Raw genomic sequence first — 18,575 nt, 5'->3', positions numbered from 1 at the left:
TAATGAACCTAAACCCCACTCCACTGTACATATGGTTCTTTTTTACATTACAAAAGGCACATTACATACTAAATATACCAGGCAGGGTCCTTGCTTTCCACTATTATTCTGAAAAGGCATATGTTCTGTTGAAAATGAGCAGCTTTTTGCTACAGTTTAGCCATTTTTCATTTCCCTCTCTATTTCTCTCTTTTTTTTTTTATGGAAGCTCCTCCCATCATTGTTTACATGCATGCCAAACACAGTGCTGTATGCAACAGAGTCAAGTAACAACTGAGGTGCCATTCCCCATTAACCCTCACACAATTTAATATATGATCAAAGTAGAGGGGCTGTAATGAAGGGAAGCGCACTGTCAGTGGAATGCATGTTACCTAACTTCATCTTTACTGGTATACGATGCAACTGGATGCTTTATTAAAGGGGATAAGCACCAACTGTACATACATGTCCTATTGTAATTACTCTGGTTATTGGTTATTATTCTCCTTGTCTTTCAGCTCATCTTTCTGTCCTTTGATTTATTCTGTCTGTCTTTCCTTTCTCAAAATTTCTTTTCTTTTATGGGGAACGTTTTTGGTCATGGGACCCGTTGCCTGTGCCATTTCGTCTTCACCACGACCACTCCAAGTCTGTCACTGCTTTGTTGCTTGGTGTTCTTCAGCAACTGACTTTGAACGGCCACAGTAAGGAAGATCTTGACTTATGGTATCGCTGCTCGAGTGAAGTCATAAAAACCTTCTCTACTAGAGCTTCCATGTCTAGTGCTTTATTAATTTGTTTCACAACAAGTCATTCTAAGCTGTATTTTTGCTTGTGGTTTAAGTCAAATCCAGAGAATGGCTGATCGTGAACCCAGAGGTGTGTCTATGAAGAGTGATCGATCAAAACATGAGCCACTACACTTCAGAGAAGACGACTCTACCACTGAACTAAGGTATTCTGATCTCTCTCTGTGGGTTCTGTCACACGTTTAGGAAATGCTGTACAAATTTTGTTTCTCTCCCCCTTTTTTTTAGTTGCCTGCAACTTGCTGTTAAAAACATTGTATACACATTCACTCACTCACACACACAATAATGAGTCATTCTAAACTATGTGTTTGCATGTGGATTAAGTCAAATCCAGAAAATGGCCTGTTGTGAACCCGGAGTTGTGTCTATGAAGAGTGATCGGTCAATAAATGATCCACTTCACTTTAGAGAGGAAGACTCTATTACTGAACTAAGGTATTCTCTTTCTCTATCTTTATCTGTGGGTTTTGTCACGTATGTGGGCAACGCTGCACAAATGTTTTGTTTCACCCCCGTTTGCTTGTTTGTTTGTTTGCCTGTTCGTTTGTGTATTTCTTCCTTTGTTTCTCATTTGATATTTTGGCAATATTTGTTTAGACTGAGGGCTGTATCTGATTAGGTTTGACTATAATGAGTCATTCTAAGCTGTATTTTTGCTTGTGGTTTAAGTCAAATCCAGAGAATGGCTGATCGTGATCCCAGGGGTGTGTCTATGAAGAGTGATCGATCAAAACATGAGCCACTACACTTCAGAGAAGACGACTCCACCACTGAACTAAGGTATTCTGATCTCTCTCTGTGGGTTCTGTCACACGTTTAGGAAATGCTGTACAAATTTTGTTTCTCTCCCCCTTTTTTCTAGTTGCTTGCAACGTGTTAAAAAAAATCATACACGTATACTTATAAACTTAAACTTATTAAAAGTATAAACATTGTGTTCTGTTCCTCATAGATCATTTTAAGGAACTGCAAAATCAGAAAGCCCTTGCTGGAGAAATACCCAAAGGATGGTTCTGTTTTGCTGCTGCTGTTGTTGTTGTTGTTGTTGTTGTTGTTGTTGTAGTAGTTGTTGTTGTTGTTAATGGAGCTTGAGCAGCACTGTGGAGTGATTTAGCTCAGTGATTGAAAGTCACATTGTCATGACTTTTGCAATTGTTCAGAGGTTACCTGAGAAAAGTACTCTTGTGCCACAGAAAATATAACCCCTTGTTCATGATTACACGTTGTGTTTATACTAAAAGTGTCCGTAACTGCTATCTGCTTGAGTCTGAAAATAATAGGTCATTCTAAACTATGTGTTTGCACATGGATTTAGTCAAATCCAGAGAATGGCCTGTTGTGAACCCGGAGTTGTGTCTATGAAGAGTGATCGGTCAATAAATGATCCACTTGACTGTATAGAGGAAGACTCTATTACTGAACTAAGGTATTCTCTTTCTCTATCTTTATCTGAGGGTTTTGTCAAGTATGTGGGCAAGGCTGCACAAATGTTTTGTTTCTCCTCTCTTTCTTTCTTTCTTTCTTTCTTTCTTTCTTTCTTTCTTTCTTTCTTTCTTTCTTTCTTCATTTCTTAATTTGTTTATCTATTTGTCAGTGCCTTGCAACCATTTAATACAAAACTATTTCATACATATTTATAACCTGCTATAGACCCTGAGAGGGAACTTACAGATATCATATATATATATATATATGTGTGTGTGTGTGTGTGTGTGTACAGTCAAAATTGTGTAAGTACACGTGTTGTTCTATCAAGTCGCAGATTCTCATTTGATATTTTGGCTATATTTGTTTAGATTGAGAGACATATCTGATTAGGTTTGACAATAATGAGTTATTCTAAGCTGTATTTTTGCTTGTGGCTTAAGTCAAATCCAGAGAAAGGCTGATCGTGAACCCAGGGCTGTGTCTATGAAGAGTGATCGATCAAAACATGAGCCACTGAGTTTTAGAAAGGAAAATGCTCCAACTGAACTGAGGTATTCTCTTTCTCTACCTTTCTCTGTGTGCTTTGTCACAGATAGGTCTCAAATATTGGGACCAAAATATTGCATCTCTGCAAGGCTCTCTATTGGCAACAAGCAGGCAATGTTGGAATATCTCAACTAAATAGACTATCTTGACTTGTTTTAATACAGGTGAAAGCTGTTTAGTTTAGCTGTTAACTCTAACCACTTACAATGACATGTAAAATGAACTTGCCTTCTGGACAATCCAGTTTCAGGACAAGTGTTTGATCTATTCTGTCCACAGGAAACCTGAGAAATCAAAGGTGCATTCTACATTTCCTCTGAATCTCATAATGGACCTGAACATCATATTCCAGGTACCAGTACTTTTAAAGACAGGATAGAAGACAATTTTTTTAATATTTACTTTCTGAGGCTCCTATTGTAGACCTCAATGCAAAACCAACATAAAAATTGTGAAATGTGAAAGACTTTGGGGGAATCAGGGAAAAATATATTTTTCTATCTTGCAGACATATTATTAACGTCATGTTTCCCAATGTTTTCTTCACTCATTTGATTCCATTTATTTACTTTCATTTATGTGAGGTGCTTGAGGACAAAATTATCACCTTTGTGAGGCATGAGCTGAAAAGACTAAAGATTTTACTAAGTCGAGATATTCCAGAGGACCTTGAAAATATAAAGAAGGATGAGATCATTGTCAGAGAAGGTGTTCTGAAGATTGCAATGCACTTCCTCAGGACCATGGACCACAATGACCTCGCTGACACTCTGGAGAAAAGTAACGTATCTCTGTCATTAGAAAATGATTCACGCTATCTGTGGGGTCAAACTAACTCAACTAACTTAAAAAATGAAACTGAAAAAATAACTTTGTTTTTTGTTGTTGTTGTTGTTTTTTAGCAATATATAGCAGTGTGGCTGCCTTTTCAAACACAACCTTTTTTCAAATTATTAGACTAACTTAAAAGTTTGTCCTGTCTTTATACTACACTAGATATTCCACAGAAACACCTTATGTAGTCATAGTGTTCTATAACTCATCTGAAGTTCCTTAAAGTTTTTCAGGCAGTTAGACTTCAGGCAGTTTGCATCTGTGAGGCACCATCATCATCATTATAATTATTTTTTATTATTACTATTATTATTTAACTAATTCAAGTAACCAGACTTTGGACTTTCCAAATTTCATTTAATGAAAAAAGGAATACTGTATGACAAAGATAAATGAATGATAAGATTTAAAATGTATAACATTTCCGAAAATATATACTTAGTATGATGTGTCATAGTCACTGAATGGATACCCATCTGTTAAAGTTCAACTAAAATTATGCAAAGCCTAAAACAGCATTAAAAGTTCAAACATGAACTATTTCAATATACCCTTAATATACACGGTTTTTACTGGCCTACATATAGATAGATAGATAGATAGATAGATAGATAGATAGATAGATAGATAGATAGATAGATAGATAGATAGATATGGATAAAAAAGGAATTTTTAGCTACAATCACGCTGTACAAGCTGCAAAGATGATTGAAAACTGAAGGAAATATTCCAGTTGCTAGTAAAGTATTCTACATACTCTCAGGTTGAAGTGGGTTTTTTTCTTTTCTCTTTTTCTGTTGTGTAGATGAGCTTATCATGACTTGCCAGCGGGACATCAAGTCAAATCTGAAGAAGAAGTTTCAGTGTGTATTTGAGGGAATAGCAAAACAAGGAAACCCTACACTACTCAATAAGATCTACACAGACCTCTACATCACAGAGGGTGGAACAAGAGAGGTTAGCAATGAACATGAGGTCAGACAGATTGAAACAGCATCCTGGAGACCAGAAACACAAGAGACACCAATACAGAGCAATGACATTTTCAAACCTTTACCTGGGCAAGACAAGCCCATCAGAACTGTACTGACAACGGGGGTTGCTGGCATTGGAAAAACAGTCTCTGTGCAGAAGTTCATTCTGGACTGGGCTGAGGGAAAGGCAAATCAGGATATCCAGTTCATATTTCCTCTATCTTTTCGGGAGCTGAACTTGAAAAAAAAGGGCAAATACAGCTTGGTTGACATTATTCATGATTTTTTCCCAGAAACAAAGAAAATCATGTTTAGTGGCAATAGAAAGAACAAACTTCTGTTTATATTTGATGGTCTGGATGAATGTCGACTTCCTTTGGATTTCCAGCGTAATCAGAGCTTGCATGATGTGACAAAACCAACCTCAGTCGATGCTGTGTTGACAAACCTCATCAAGGGGAATCTGTTTCCCTCTGCTCTCCTCTGGATAACCTCCCGTCCAGCGGCAGCCAACCTCATCCCTCCTCAGTGTGTTGACCAGGTGACAGAGGTACGAGGATTTAATGACCCACAGAAGGAAGAGTACTTCAGGAAGAGAATCAGTGATCAGAGCCTGGCCAACAGAATCATCACACACATCAAGTCAACAAGGAGCCTTCACATCATGTGTCACATTCCAGTCTTCTGTTGGATTTCAGCCACTGTTCTGGAGAGAATGTTTGGTGAAGCAGATGGTGGAGAGATTCCAAAGACTCTGACTCAAATGTACACACACTTCCTGATCTTTCAGACCAAACAGAGGAATGACAAGTATGAGGAAAGTGGTGAAATGCAGGGAAAGTGGAATAAAAAGATCATTCTGTCACTGGGGAAACTGGCATTTGAACAACTGAAGAAAGGGAATTTGATCTTCTATGAAAAAGACCTGAAAGAGTGTGGCATTGATCTCAGAGAGGCATCAGTGTACTCAGGACTCTGCACTGAAATCTTCAGAGAGGAGCTTGGCCTGTACCTGGGAAAAGTGTTCTGCTTTGTGCACCTGAGCATTCAGGAATTTCTTGCTGCCTTGTATGTATTCCTGACATTCACCAATAATAATGTCAGTCTCTTATCAACACAGAAATCTCTCACCAACAGCATCGGAAAATCTTTCAGGGGAAAGCATATTTTTAGCCTGCATAAAGATGCAATCGACAGAGCCCTAGAGAGTGAAAATGGACACCTGGACCTTTTCCTCCGCTTTCTCTTGGGTCTCTCACCGGAGTCATGTCAGGCTTTCTTGCAAGGCCTACAGAATGAGAAAGGCAGAGGATCACTGAGCAAAGAGGATACGGTAAAATACATCAAGGAGAAAATCAGAGAGAATCCCTCTCCAGAGAGATCCATCAGTCTTTTTCACTGCCTGAATGAGCTAAATGACCACTCTCTAGTGGCAGAGATCCAAAGCTACCTGAGATCAGGAAGTCTCTCTAGAGCTGAACTCTCTCCCGCTCAGTGGTCAGCCCTGGTCTTTGTGTTACTGACATCAGAGGAAGAACTGGATGTTTTTGACCTAAAGAAGTTCATCAGATCAGATGAGTGTCTTCTGAGGCTCCTGCCAGTGGTCAAAGCCTCCAGAACAGCTCTGTAAGTAGAATGTACTTTTGTTGCCTGAAAGAAGCAAAATGTTTTCCAAATGATAAATTTATACAAGTCTTTTATTTACATGTATTTACAGTCCTTTTGAGAGATTAGGGCACAGTCACACATTATCGTTGTGTTACCTTACTATACATGGGGTCAGACCTTTGAAAGGTTTTCTAATGTTTTAAAATGCATAAAGCTGTGAACACAAGCCAAAAAGAAAAAGAATACTTAAGACTAGTTTAGAAATATGACAGTATTGATGTAAATAAAGACCACATAAAAAGGTTCAGAGAATGTTTGGCCTTGTTTTCAAATCCAAGAGATAAATTTAGTATTGCTGGAAGCCTAAATGGGGGACCACTATTTTTATCCACCTCACATTTGGACTAGTCAGACTGATCATGCACTGTTCAGAAATTATACCTATAGTTACTTTTGTTGTTTTGGGTGTGGTAATTTGGTACCACCACAATGTAATGATAAAACTCCATTCTGGCATGATGTTTGCACTGCAGGGCTGTAAATTACATGCAAGAGACAGAGAGGGAGAAGTCATCCCATGCAGTAACTTAATATAAACTGTGAAATAAACTGGAGGCATAAAATTTAAGTAATAGCAGTTAATCATAGCTACAATAGTAAATAACAAAAAAAATTGTATGCTACTCTACGTGACAAAAGGAAAATGAACATAAAATGGTATTTTCACATTAATTTCAATTTGTTTGGTGAACATAAAACATGGAAGGAATGGGATACAGTGGAGTACACACAAAATACAAAGAAGCACCAGAGAGGGGGACATAAAGATTGAGTGGAGAAAAAAGTTAATATAGTGGAAGAGAATATTTAAAAGAAAATAAACTTTATTTCCCCACATTGCTGCATGGAATTCTTTTCAAAAATAATTTTGTGACATGGAGACTCTGTTTGATAAGCAGTCTCACGTTTACTGATCCAATCCATGTACTGTTTCATTTTCGGAAACGCTAGAAAATTATTACCATGACAACAAAGTATTTGTTTGTGTCATGATTTGGTAGAGGTAAGAATGAATGCATGTGCAAATTCAGCAGTTTATTTACCAAACGGCAGGACAAAAACAGAGGAACATAAAACTAGGCAAGATTCTCAGGATCCAAGATAGCTACTCAAAAATCAGGTCACTTCACAAAACCTTAGGAAAACCAGGGATGTTCACCCCATGAGAAAATCCAGCTCGATGAACTAAAAACTGGTGTATGCCATGATTAAGTGATTAACTGAACGAAAGGAAAACCAGGAAGTGACGAGAAAACTCAACAGAAGATAACCATCAGAGAGGGAGAGAGAGGGAACCAGGGCATAACAGTTTGCCATTTTTAAATGAATGCTTGAATTACTGGTGGGAGAAACTCCACTCTGCTTTCAGACATTGAGTCTCTGGCTGTGCCCTGTCCCATGTTTTTCTGTATCAGGACACCTCATCAGGCATTATCCATGACTTATACCATCGCCACAGAAAATACTCATGTCTGATTGGCTTACAGCTGTCCATTAAAATCATGTATCTCTGAACACCTCAACCATAGATTCGGTCAAAAGTTTAATTCTAAATCAATGCTCAAGATACATTAACATGCAGGTAAGCATAACAACATTAGCAAATAATTGTAACAGCTGTTTGTCATAAGTTTACACTTCAGATGGGGCAATTAAGAACACTTACTGTCAGCCTAAATAGATTATCTGCAAGCAAAAATCAATTAGCTTGTTCATTTATATTTCTGCCGAGGCATATACCAAAAACACACCAAAGACTGGTTTGTTAAAGCTGAACCTCAGTGACTTGGATCATCTATAGACAATATATCAGTTAAAAAGGTAGGTTAAAAATAAACTGTACCCTCTCAGCGGAGCCTACAACCTACGCAATTACTGCCTTATTGCTCAGCTGTGCCTGTGGAAGCAGTGTTTTTGAAAATTATACAGTTTTATATACAGCCTAAGATGAATTCCATCCCTGATGTTAAAACTATCTTCAACAAAGTGAGAAACAAGCACAGACTATTCTACTTATTCGTAAGCAATGTGCCTTATAGAATTATTGTCTTTTTAGACTTAATAATGGTGGCATCACAGAGAAAAGCTGTGCAGCACTGGCCTCAGTCCTGACTTCGCCTTCCTGTAGTCTAAGAGAACTGGATCTCAGTTATAATCATCTGCAGGATTCAGGGGTGAAGCAGCTCTCTGTTGGACTGAGGAACCCACTCTGTAAACTGGAGATACTGAGGTAAGGTATTCAATTTGTTAGTTTCAAATAACAAATTTGATCAAGTTTTTATCCAACTGTTTAGCTCATATTGTGAAGTAATGTTCTGGGGATGAATTTAAAAAAAAAAAAAAAAAAAATATATATATATATATATATATATATATATATATATATATATATATATATATACACATATACATATATATGTGTGTGTGTGTGTGTGTGTGTGTGTGTGTGTGTGTGTGTGTGTTTACAGTGATGAAACTTTTAAACTTTTAACCTTAGTGAATGTGAAAACAATCTCAAACTGAATGAAAGAAGTGAAGGACAGTGGAGATTACCTGTACTACTGCAATCAACTAAAAAGTTGAAAGCATGTGCTGATGCTGTTTTGCCCTCTAGACTTTCAGAGTGTAGTGTAACAGAGGACGGATATGCTGCCCTGGCTTTCACATTGAGGTTAAACCCCTCTCACTTGAGAGAGCTGGATCTTAGAGGCAACAACCCTGGAGACTCAGGAGTAAAGTTCTTCTCTGATTTACTTGAGGATCCACACTTCAAACTGGAAACACTGAGGTGAAAAATGAATGTTATACAATGGAAAAATGTACACACCAAAAGAAATTATGTACAGTTGAAAGCTGTTTTATAAACTCCTGTTCTTCCTGTGTCTGCAGACTGTTGAAAAGTCCTGCTGCAGAGGAAGCTTGCGCTTCTTTGACTTCTGCTCTTGGCAAAAATCCTTTACTGCTCAGAGAGCTGGATCTGAGTAAGAATAAACCAGGACACTCATCACTGACTCAGCTCTGTGCCTTACTGCAGGATTCACATTGCAAACTGCAGAGACTTGGGTCAGATTTCAGTTATCTCCATTAAGAATTGTAGTTATACTATCATGTCAGTGAATAGTGATATAAACCATCTCAGCTTCCCAAACTCCTAGTTTGTATTTATATATATACACACACACACACACACACACACACACACACATATATATATATATATATATATATATATATATATATATATATACATATACATACATATACACACACACACACACACACACACACACACACACACACACACATATATATATATATATATATATATATATATATATATATATATATATATATATATATACATATATATATATATATATATGATGTGTGTGTGTGTGCATGTGTGTGTGTTCAGACTGAGTGATTGTGACCTAACAGATGAAAGCTGTTCAGCTTTAATCACAGCTCTATGCTCAAACTCCTCCTGCCTGAGAGAGCTTGACCTAAGTAACAATAACTTGCAAGATTCAGGATTGAGGCAGCTGTCCGTCGGACTGGAGAACCCACAGTGTAAATTAGAAACACTGAGGTAAGTTAATATTAGTGATTAAGTAGAATTAACCCATAAGCTAACCTTTCTGGTAAAGTCTTGATGCATAATCAGTAAACCATGGAACAACACACTTTTTATGTTTCAGCATGTGAGGACTTCTGTGATTGTAGTGAAAAATACACTTATGTCAGAAAGCTGATCTGATGCAATGTCATTTCAGTTTCAAGATCCCTCTTTAGGCTGCTCTGTTGAGTAAACATGATACATGTCATATTTTATAAGCAAAATTAAATTTTCGACTTTTTCACTGTCATAAAATTTATACAGCATCAGTAGGGATCTGTATACTAATTAAGACAACAGTCACAGTAAGACACTTGCTACGTACTTGCTACACTCTGAATGAGGGTATTTTCTACATGCTTAAATCATATCCACTGATGAGAAGTTTGTCATCATATGGCAGAGAATGTATCTTGTCCAAGTGACATTCCTAGAACATGGCCAGTTTTTTTCTTATGAACACTCAAGTTATCCAGCAGTAATAAAACCTCAGCATTGGCTTGATGTGATATATACTGTTAAGCCAAACAAGCACAGACACCAGAAACTGTTTTGGTAAATCTCACCTGCCATGACTAAGATCATCTCCAGACAGGTTTTCAAACAAAGACTACTACCAAAACTAAAGCTTGATTCCTCAAGACACAGCTACACTGGTGTTGTATAATTATTCACTTGTCACTTTTTCTTCAGTGTTTGGGAGTTAGATGGAATTCATTTGGAAAATCAAAATGTCCTTATTATCAAAACTGACTTCTGACAAGCACCAGGTACTGAAGATATTGATAGGAAGTGCTTTTGAGATACTTGCTTTGCTTTCAGACTCAGTAATGCTGGCATTACAAGGAAAGGCTGTGCAGCACTGGCCTCAGTCCTGGCCTCACCTTCCTCTTGTCTACGAGAACTGGATCTGAGTAGCAATAGTCTTCAGGATTTAGGAGTGGAGCTGCTCTCTGCTGCACTGGAGAATCCACACTGCACACTGGAGATACTGAGGTGAGGTTGTCACTTTTAAAGTTACAAAAATAAAGAGTGGGATAATTACAGATTACATAAAATGTGTGTTTAAAAATGATGATTAAATTGAGCAATATGGTTTCAACCAAATAAAAAAAAAGGCCCAGCACATGGTGACACGTCTCTTTTCAACAGAACAATAAAATACTTCCGTCCTCTGTAGACTTTCAGATTGTGGAGTAAAAAAGCATGGATATGCTGTTCTGGCTTCAGCTCTGAGATCAAATCCATCTCATCTGAGAGAGCTGGATCTCAGAGGGAATGATCCTGGAGACTCAGGAGTGAAGCTGCTCTTTGATTTACTCAGAGGTCCACATAGTAAACTGGAGACAATCAGGTGAACAGTTCATCTACCACTGCTGCAAGACAAAGCTAAGGAATTAATGACAACAGTAAGTGATAGAGTAGTCAATGATTTTAACATACTCTTTCGTACTCTGCAGGCTGTTGAAAAATCCTGCTGCAGAGGAAGCCTGTGCTGCCCTTAGTTCAGTTCTAGGCACAAACCCCTTACTATTGAAAGAACTGGACCTGAGTAAGAATAAACCAGGAGATTCAGGAATGGAACAGCTCTCTGCTTTACTGGGAGATTCCCATTGTAAGCTTCGGAAACTTAGGTTAGTATTTTGAGATATTTTACACAACAATCCTGGTTCTCTCTTCTGACATCAGTGAAACAGTTATTCCAGTGATTTACTGTCTGAGACTCTCTGAGTTTGCCTGTTTATCTAGTGTGTTCTGACAGTGATATAGTATGTCCTACAAAAACTATAAATAATTTTCTTGCCTGCCTACAATAGCAATGCTTGCCTGATATAAACATAAAGTTTGGGATGTAGTGAAATACTTTGTTGGAAAAAGTGTAATTATGTAAAGTGTACTTATCTAAAATGTAATTTAAATTTTCAGTCTGAGTCATTGTGACCTGACAGCGAAAAGTTGTTCAGCTTTGGTCACAGTTCTCAGGTCAAACTCCTCTTGTCTGAGAGAACTGGACCTCAGTAGCAATAATCTGCAGGACTCTGGAGTGAAGCTGCTCTCTACTGGACTGGAGAATCCAGACTGTAAGCTGGAGATACTGAGGTTAGTTCATATCTGTAAAGTAAAGTGCAAATGCCACATTATGGCCACCTCTGGTGAAATCATCAAAGGACCTACTTTATGAAAGGAACTACTGAAATACCTAAATATTAGGGTTAGGGTTAGAGTTCCAGTTTTATGTATGCTCTGTACATATTTTATAAATAACAGATTTCCCTCCTCTTTTTAAGGCTCGCAGAGTGTATTATAAGAGGGGAAGGATACGCTGCCCTGACATCAGCCTTAAGATCAAATCCCACACATCTGAGAGAGCTGAATCTCAGAGGGAATAAATCCGGAGAATCAGGAGCAAAGCTGCTCTCTGTTCTACTGGAAAACCCGCACTGTAAACTAGAGAACCTTAAGTGAGTGAACTGATTACTGTTAGTGGTTGGATCTGTACCCAACAACATTCACATTCATGCACACAAAGACCTTTATACAGAAACACATGTACTGACACATATATTCATCATTTTGTGATTTTGCTCACTCTCTCTCTCTCTCTCCAGCCTTTGGGACTGTGGATTAACTGAGGAAGGCTGTACAACTTTAGCTTTAGCTCTGAGTTCAAACCCCTCACACTTGAGAGAGCTGAATCTAAATGGGAATAAACCAGGAGACTCGGGAGTGAAACTGATCTCTGCTTTCTTGGAGAATCCACATTGTAAACTGGCAAAACTTAAGTAAGTAAACTGATCATTACTCAATGGCTAATAGAAAACATGGACTAATACTAGTCCACATTTAAATATTACAATATTCACACATGCACACACACACACACACACAGATACACACACATAAATGTGTATGCACCAAGCTGAGAAAAATACTTGTCAGTTATTGAAAATGTCATTTTCCTCTATGTCACTAGTCTGTGGGACTGTCACATCAAAGAGGAAGGCTGTGTTGCTTTAGCCTCAGCCCTGAGGTCAAACCCCTCCTGGCTGAAAGAGTTAAATCTGAGTGGAAATGCAACAGGAGATTCTGGAGCAAAGATGCTGTCCCTTCTATTGAAGAGTCCACACTGTAAACTGGAGAAACTTCAGTGAGTAAACTGATCAACAGTGGAGGGGTGGTGGGGCTAAAACCAAACTACATTCATTCTCTTTCTGTCTCTGTCTCTCTCTCTCTCACACACGCACGCACACACACATGCACACGAACACGCACACACACACACACACATGCACAACTGGAAGGACTATAACTAAACATTTACACACACACCTAGAAGGAGACATGCACATGCAACCACACATTTATTAAAATACTACAGTGACCATTTCTGTTTATCAGTTCCACCTATATTTAACTTATGACTCATCTATTTGGTTAAAAATGAAATCTGTACAGACAATCAAAAAATGACACTAACATGAACTTTGGATTTTATATTGGAATATCACAATTTCTGAGTATGGGGTATAAGTATGGACACAGGGAGAAACAGTGAAACTCTCTGAACAAATTCGCAAGCTCCAAAAGTGAGGTGTTGAAGTTTTACTCTGTGTGCCGAACATTATGATAACAGAAAATGACTCAAAAGGGCGAGCACAAAATCAGGCAGAGGTTGTCTTGTCAAAATAAGGAGACTGAGGAAATTCACTGCATCTTGGAAAGACAAAGTTACACTGGTTTGTCAACAGTTTCCTCTCTTTTTACATAGACTGTATAACTGCAATATAACAGAGGAAGGTTGTGCTGCTCTGGCTTCAGCTCTGAGTTCAAACCCCTCACACCTGAGAGAGCTCAATCTGAACAACAACAAACCAGGAGATTCAGGAGTGAAGCTGCTCTCCAAAATGGTGAAGAATCCACATTGTAAACTGGAAAAACTTCAGTAAGTAAACGTAACATTACTCAATGGGTGTGTAACAAAACAGTGTTTATGCACGCACACGCACACACACACGCACACGCACACACACACACACACACATACACTTTACAAATAATTGTTTTTTATTCTGACTTCTTGTCTCCTTCTTCTTCTTCTTCTTCTTCTTCTTCTTCTTCTTTTACCCCCCAGTCTGTGGAACTGTGCTATAACAGAGGAAGGCTGTGCTGCCCTGGCTTCAGCTCTAATATCAAACCCATCACACCTGAGAGAACTGGATCTGAGCTGTAATAAACCAGGAAAAATAGGATTGAAGCTGCTCTCTGAAATGGTGAAGAACCCACACTGTAAACTGGAGAAACTTCAGTAAGTAACCTGATGATTACTGGTTGCAGGAACATTAAAGACACACCTACATGCAAATGCACACGCACACATACACACACATACACACACACACACACACACACACAGCAATAAAGATGCAACCACACACACAATTTGGGAAGATACAGGACAGTCACAATACCAGTGTATTTATGTGCAGTTACTGACACTATACTGGTATTTTCATGTATGCTTTTCATATAAGTAAGTCATTTTTAATATCATTTTAATATTTAATATTTAGTACTGTCATCATAAAGGTGGGAAAATGTAAGGCCTTAAGGAGTACCTCAGGATGCTACTGTTTAGAATTTTGTACTAGCTCAGTTTTTTTCCTTCTCTTTGCCTTATGATGTACTACAGTATGTCTAATTTTATAAAGCACATTTCTGTTCACTTGCTAGTGTTAAAGAGTTACTTCTCTGCTTCTCCTGACATGATCTAGTGCGGGCCAGTAGAGAGAAATGGGACTATGAGTGTGTACAGTGGTTTGAGATTGGTTTGTTTTTGTGTCAGACGCAATCTCCAGCCACTGCAGATAAATACAGACAAGCCAGAACACTCAAACTTAAACTCCTTTTATAGGCTAGATTTGCTAGCCTCGTAGACATCAAGATTATTCCTACTCTTTTTAGTTATGTGGCTTTAATAAGGGCTTCAGTTCAAGAAAGAAAGAAAGAAAGAAAGAAAACTTACCTCACAGGTAAATACTAAAATTATTCCAGATATTCAGCCTGCCCAAATGTAACCTACCTACTATGGGCAAGCAGGCAAGTGAAGAATCCATCCACTGATCACGTCTTTTCCCAGTCTCCTGTAAACTAAATATTAGAAGTAGTGAGAAAAGATATAGATTTTGTTCAGATACGTGCCAAACAGAGTGGGGTATTGTATTTTGTGTTACCTTTGTGGTGTTGTCATGTTGTGTGCTAAACCTCATAGAATGCTTTTGCAATAACAGAAACTGACCCAGCACAAAAAAGCCAGCTGTCACTTTGTCATATTATGCCAAGAGGAGTAAGAGATTAATTGCATCATTGAAAGACATACTACCTGCACTTTAACAGTCTCTCTCTCTCTCTCTGTCTCTCTCTGTAGATTATATTGCTGCAGCATAACAGTGGAGGGTTGTGCTGCTCTATCTTCAGCTCTGAGTTCAAATCCATCTCACCTAAGAGAGCTGAATCTGAACGAGAACAATGCTGGAGACTTTGGAGTGAAGCTGCTCTCTGATGTGCTGAGGACTCCACATTGTAAACTGGAGAAACTTCAGTGAGTAAAAGTGTTAGTACTTACAAGCTGTAAAGAAAACACTACACAACATTCACATGCATGCACATGGGTATATCCACTCAGAGACACTCAAACGCCTACAAAGATACATGCCTATATTCTTCTTCTTTATATGTTCTCTCTCTCTCTCACTCTCGTTCTCTCTCTCTCTAGACTATATAACTGTAATATAACAGAGGAAGGCTGTGCTGCTTTGGCTTCAGCTCTGAGATCAAACCCTTCACACCTGGCAGAACTGAATCTGAGTGGGAATAAACTGAAAGACTCAGGGGTGAAGCTGCTCTCTGAGGTGGTGAAGAATGCACGCTGCAAACTGATGAGACTTCAGTGAGTAAAGTGAACACTGCTCAATATCTGAGTGAAATAACACCAAACAACAGATCTACATTTTCACACGTAAATGTGTTTCAAAGATCTGTTGAAGAGTTGTTTCTAAGGTGATGATGAGGTTGAATAAGAAATTGAAATAGTGTGTCACATGGAGAAAACATAGGGTCATTTTTCCAAAATATCGTTTGGCATTTTAGAATGTGTAAAGTTACCAGCAAAAGAAAAACAATTGTGTGCACTGATTTATTTAATGGCCAACAAAGATTTGCTAACGTTAACGTGAGAAACTTTACGTAGAATTTTTGCATCAGTACTCAGATCAATATGCAGTTTTGGATGTCCCTGTAGGACTGTCAGTTGCACTGTATGGGAACAGCAAAATAAGGGGTGGAGTACAGAAGGAAGGGGAAGATTTGAATAGGTTGATCTGTGCATGAAATGTGATTTGCAAAGCACCATTAGTACTGTCGAGATGCTAGTCAGGAGAGTACCATTGATAGCCCCCCCTTTATTTGGAATCAGGTGCTTCCACATAGTAGTTATACTTTCGACTGATGTCCAGAGCTTTAAGAATGCTCGCTCTCTCTCTCTCTCTCTCTCTCTCTCTCTCTCTCTCTCTCTGACTCTCTTTCTTTCTCTCTCTTCGTAGACTATATAACTGCAGTATAACAGAAGAAGGTTGTGCTGCTCTGGCTTCAGCTCTGAGATCAAACCCCTCACATCTGAGAGAGCTGGAGCTTAGCAGAAATAAACCAGGAGACTCAGGAGTGAAGTTGCTATCTGTTCTTCTGAAGAATCCTTATGTTGGATTGGAGAAACTGGGGTATGTAGAGTTCCAGAGTATGAAAACACCCTCACTCTCGATGGATTGATTTTAATCTGAGATTAATCTCTTTATTTCCTACACATGTTTAGGAGCATTTGAAAATTTCCCTTGATTGCATTGTTGAATTTTCTCTCTTATATATACACAGTCTGTGATGCCTGAGAACCGTTTCACTGAATCTCAAAGGCTCTTTCAAAGTAAATGTTATTACACTAACATTTGTGATTTACACTGTATAATTGGGAACACTGATGCGCTCTCTCTCTCTCTCTCTCTCTCTCTCTCTCTCTCTCTCTGGTTGAATAGTCTGAGTAGTTGCAGTATAACAGAGGAAGGCTGTGCTGCTCTGGCTTCAGCTCTGACATCTAATCCCTCACACCTGAGAGAGCTCAATCTGAGTGATAATAATTTAGGAGATTTAGGAATTAAGATGCTCTCTGCTCTACAGGAGGATCCACACTGTAAACTGGAGAAACTTCAGTGAGTAAATCATCAGTATGATATTGTGGAATGAAGTTAACAGAATTTTTATAGTGACTGTAGGAAAACAGGTTCCTGAAAGGTTTACAGAGATTTTTACAGTGAGTCCTATACTTTCCATGCACATGCTGATTCCACGTACAAAGGAAAATGTAACAACAAATAACTTCATTCTGATCATGACTCAGTGATAGTTTCATATGGTTATATGGTGCTATTTGATTCTCCTTCAAGTATACACACATACACACACACACACACACACACACACAAACACACACACACATGTTATTGTTGAGCTGAGCATGTTAGGCTTAAGGAGCACAACTAACGGATGATTCCATTATTCTGTCTTTCAGATTATTTATTTCAAAACAGTAACAAGGGTAAAACAAACAAAGAATGAAAATCTTGCCATTTCAAGATCACTGGATCAGCGGAGCTGTGTGGAACTTGAGCTCAGCACAGAGAGGATCTCTGCTCACTGATAGCGGGGGAGTGAGAGGATCTCAGCTCACTGATACTGGGGGAGTGAGAGGATCTCAGCTCACTGATACTGGGGGAGTGAGAGGAACTCTGCTCACTGGTACTGGGGGAGTGAGAGGGAATGAAATGAGTGAAGATGATCTGAACTAGCAGTCTAACGGTTTGCCTGGTTACTGCTACTAGGAGAATGATAGGGCAGGAGCTGAATGGTGTGAATCTGGACTTTGGATTGTCCAGCTGTCTCTCTCTTGTGCTGCAGGCGAACACATTCATTGTGTTTGTAGCATTGCTGTACTATTTTCTCTAGAATTTACATGCACACCGATGGAAAAAAACATGTAAAATTGTGTGAAACTTCTGAGTGCATAATCTCATTTTTAAAATATGACAGGTGGAATGTATAGTTACAAATACAGATCCAGTAATCTGACAGGACATCACTCTGATTGTTCATTCTCTACCACAGAAATGTAATACATGTGGCATTTTCTGAACCCAGAGACTCATCTGACCAGTGAGTTATGGTCTGTTACAGTCATGCACAGGAAAGAACACGGGTTTAACCCTGCAGTGCTGCTACAACACCCCAACGAGCCTTGTTTAAAAGACAGTCTTGCATATGTCAGTGGAAAAGCTCTTTTGCCCCTGAACTTAGATATTAATATCTGAATATGAATTGATATTAGATATTGTCTGAATATGTATTATGAAAATTCCTCTTTTTGTATTCACATCAGTGCTGTAAATGCTACTTTTATTTTATATACATCGATATATACCAATACTTATTGTATTTGTGTCACTGTTTGAACAATTAACCACCCTGTTCTACTCAGAGTCACTGTTGTTATTTAAGGTCACAAGTAAACAAATGCAAGTGCAAGTAAATGAATTAGATTCTCTCTTTCTCTGTCTCTTCATTAAAATCAAGCTTTTCCTCAGCCAAGACCCGTACTTGCTATTTATATTTGAA

At 38.4% G+C, this 18,575-nt stretch overlaps 1 protein-coding gene across 1 annotated transcript; it reads left to right on the top strand.

Moving 5' to 3' along the window:
• Nucleotides 1-3,096: 3,096 nt before the first annotated feature.
• LOC115826654 (NACHT, LRR and PYD domains-containing protein 12-like) lies at nucleotides 3,097-18,113 on the top strand. The gene is given in 18 exon segments (XM_030790536.1): nucleotides 3,097-3,120; nucleotides 3,353-3,553; nucleotides 4,413-6,202; nucleotides 8,301-8,474; nucleotides 8,859-9,032; nucleotides 9,660-9,833; nucleotides 10,683-10,856; nucleotides 11,041-11,111; nucleotides 11,392-11,494; nucleotides 11,787-11,960; nucleotides 12,470-12,643; nucleotides 13,630-13,803; nucleotides 13,993-14,166; nucleotides 15,286-15,459; nucleotides 15,634-15,807; nucleotides 16,460-16,633; nucleotides 16,943-17,120; nucleotides 18,102-18,113. Coding segments are annotated over 18 exon segments (4,293 nt in total).
• The last annotated feature ends 462 nt before the right edge of the window (nucleotides 18,114-18,575 follow it).

Source organism: Chanos chanos, chromosome 13 (assembly GCF_902362185.1).
Source record: "Chanos chanos chromosome 13, fChaCha1.1, whole genome shotgun sequence".
NCBI classification, from domain to species: domain Eukaryota; kingdom Metazoa; phylum Chordata; class Actinopteri; order Gonorynchiformes; family Chanidae; genus Chanos; species Chanos chanos.
This window is presented reverse-complemented; position numbering and strand designations above follow the sequence as displayed.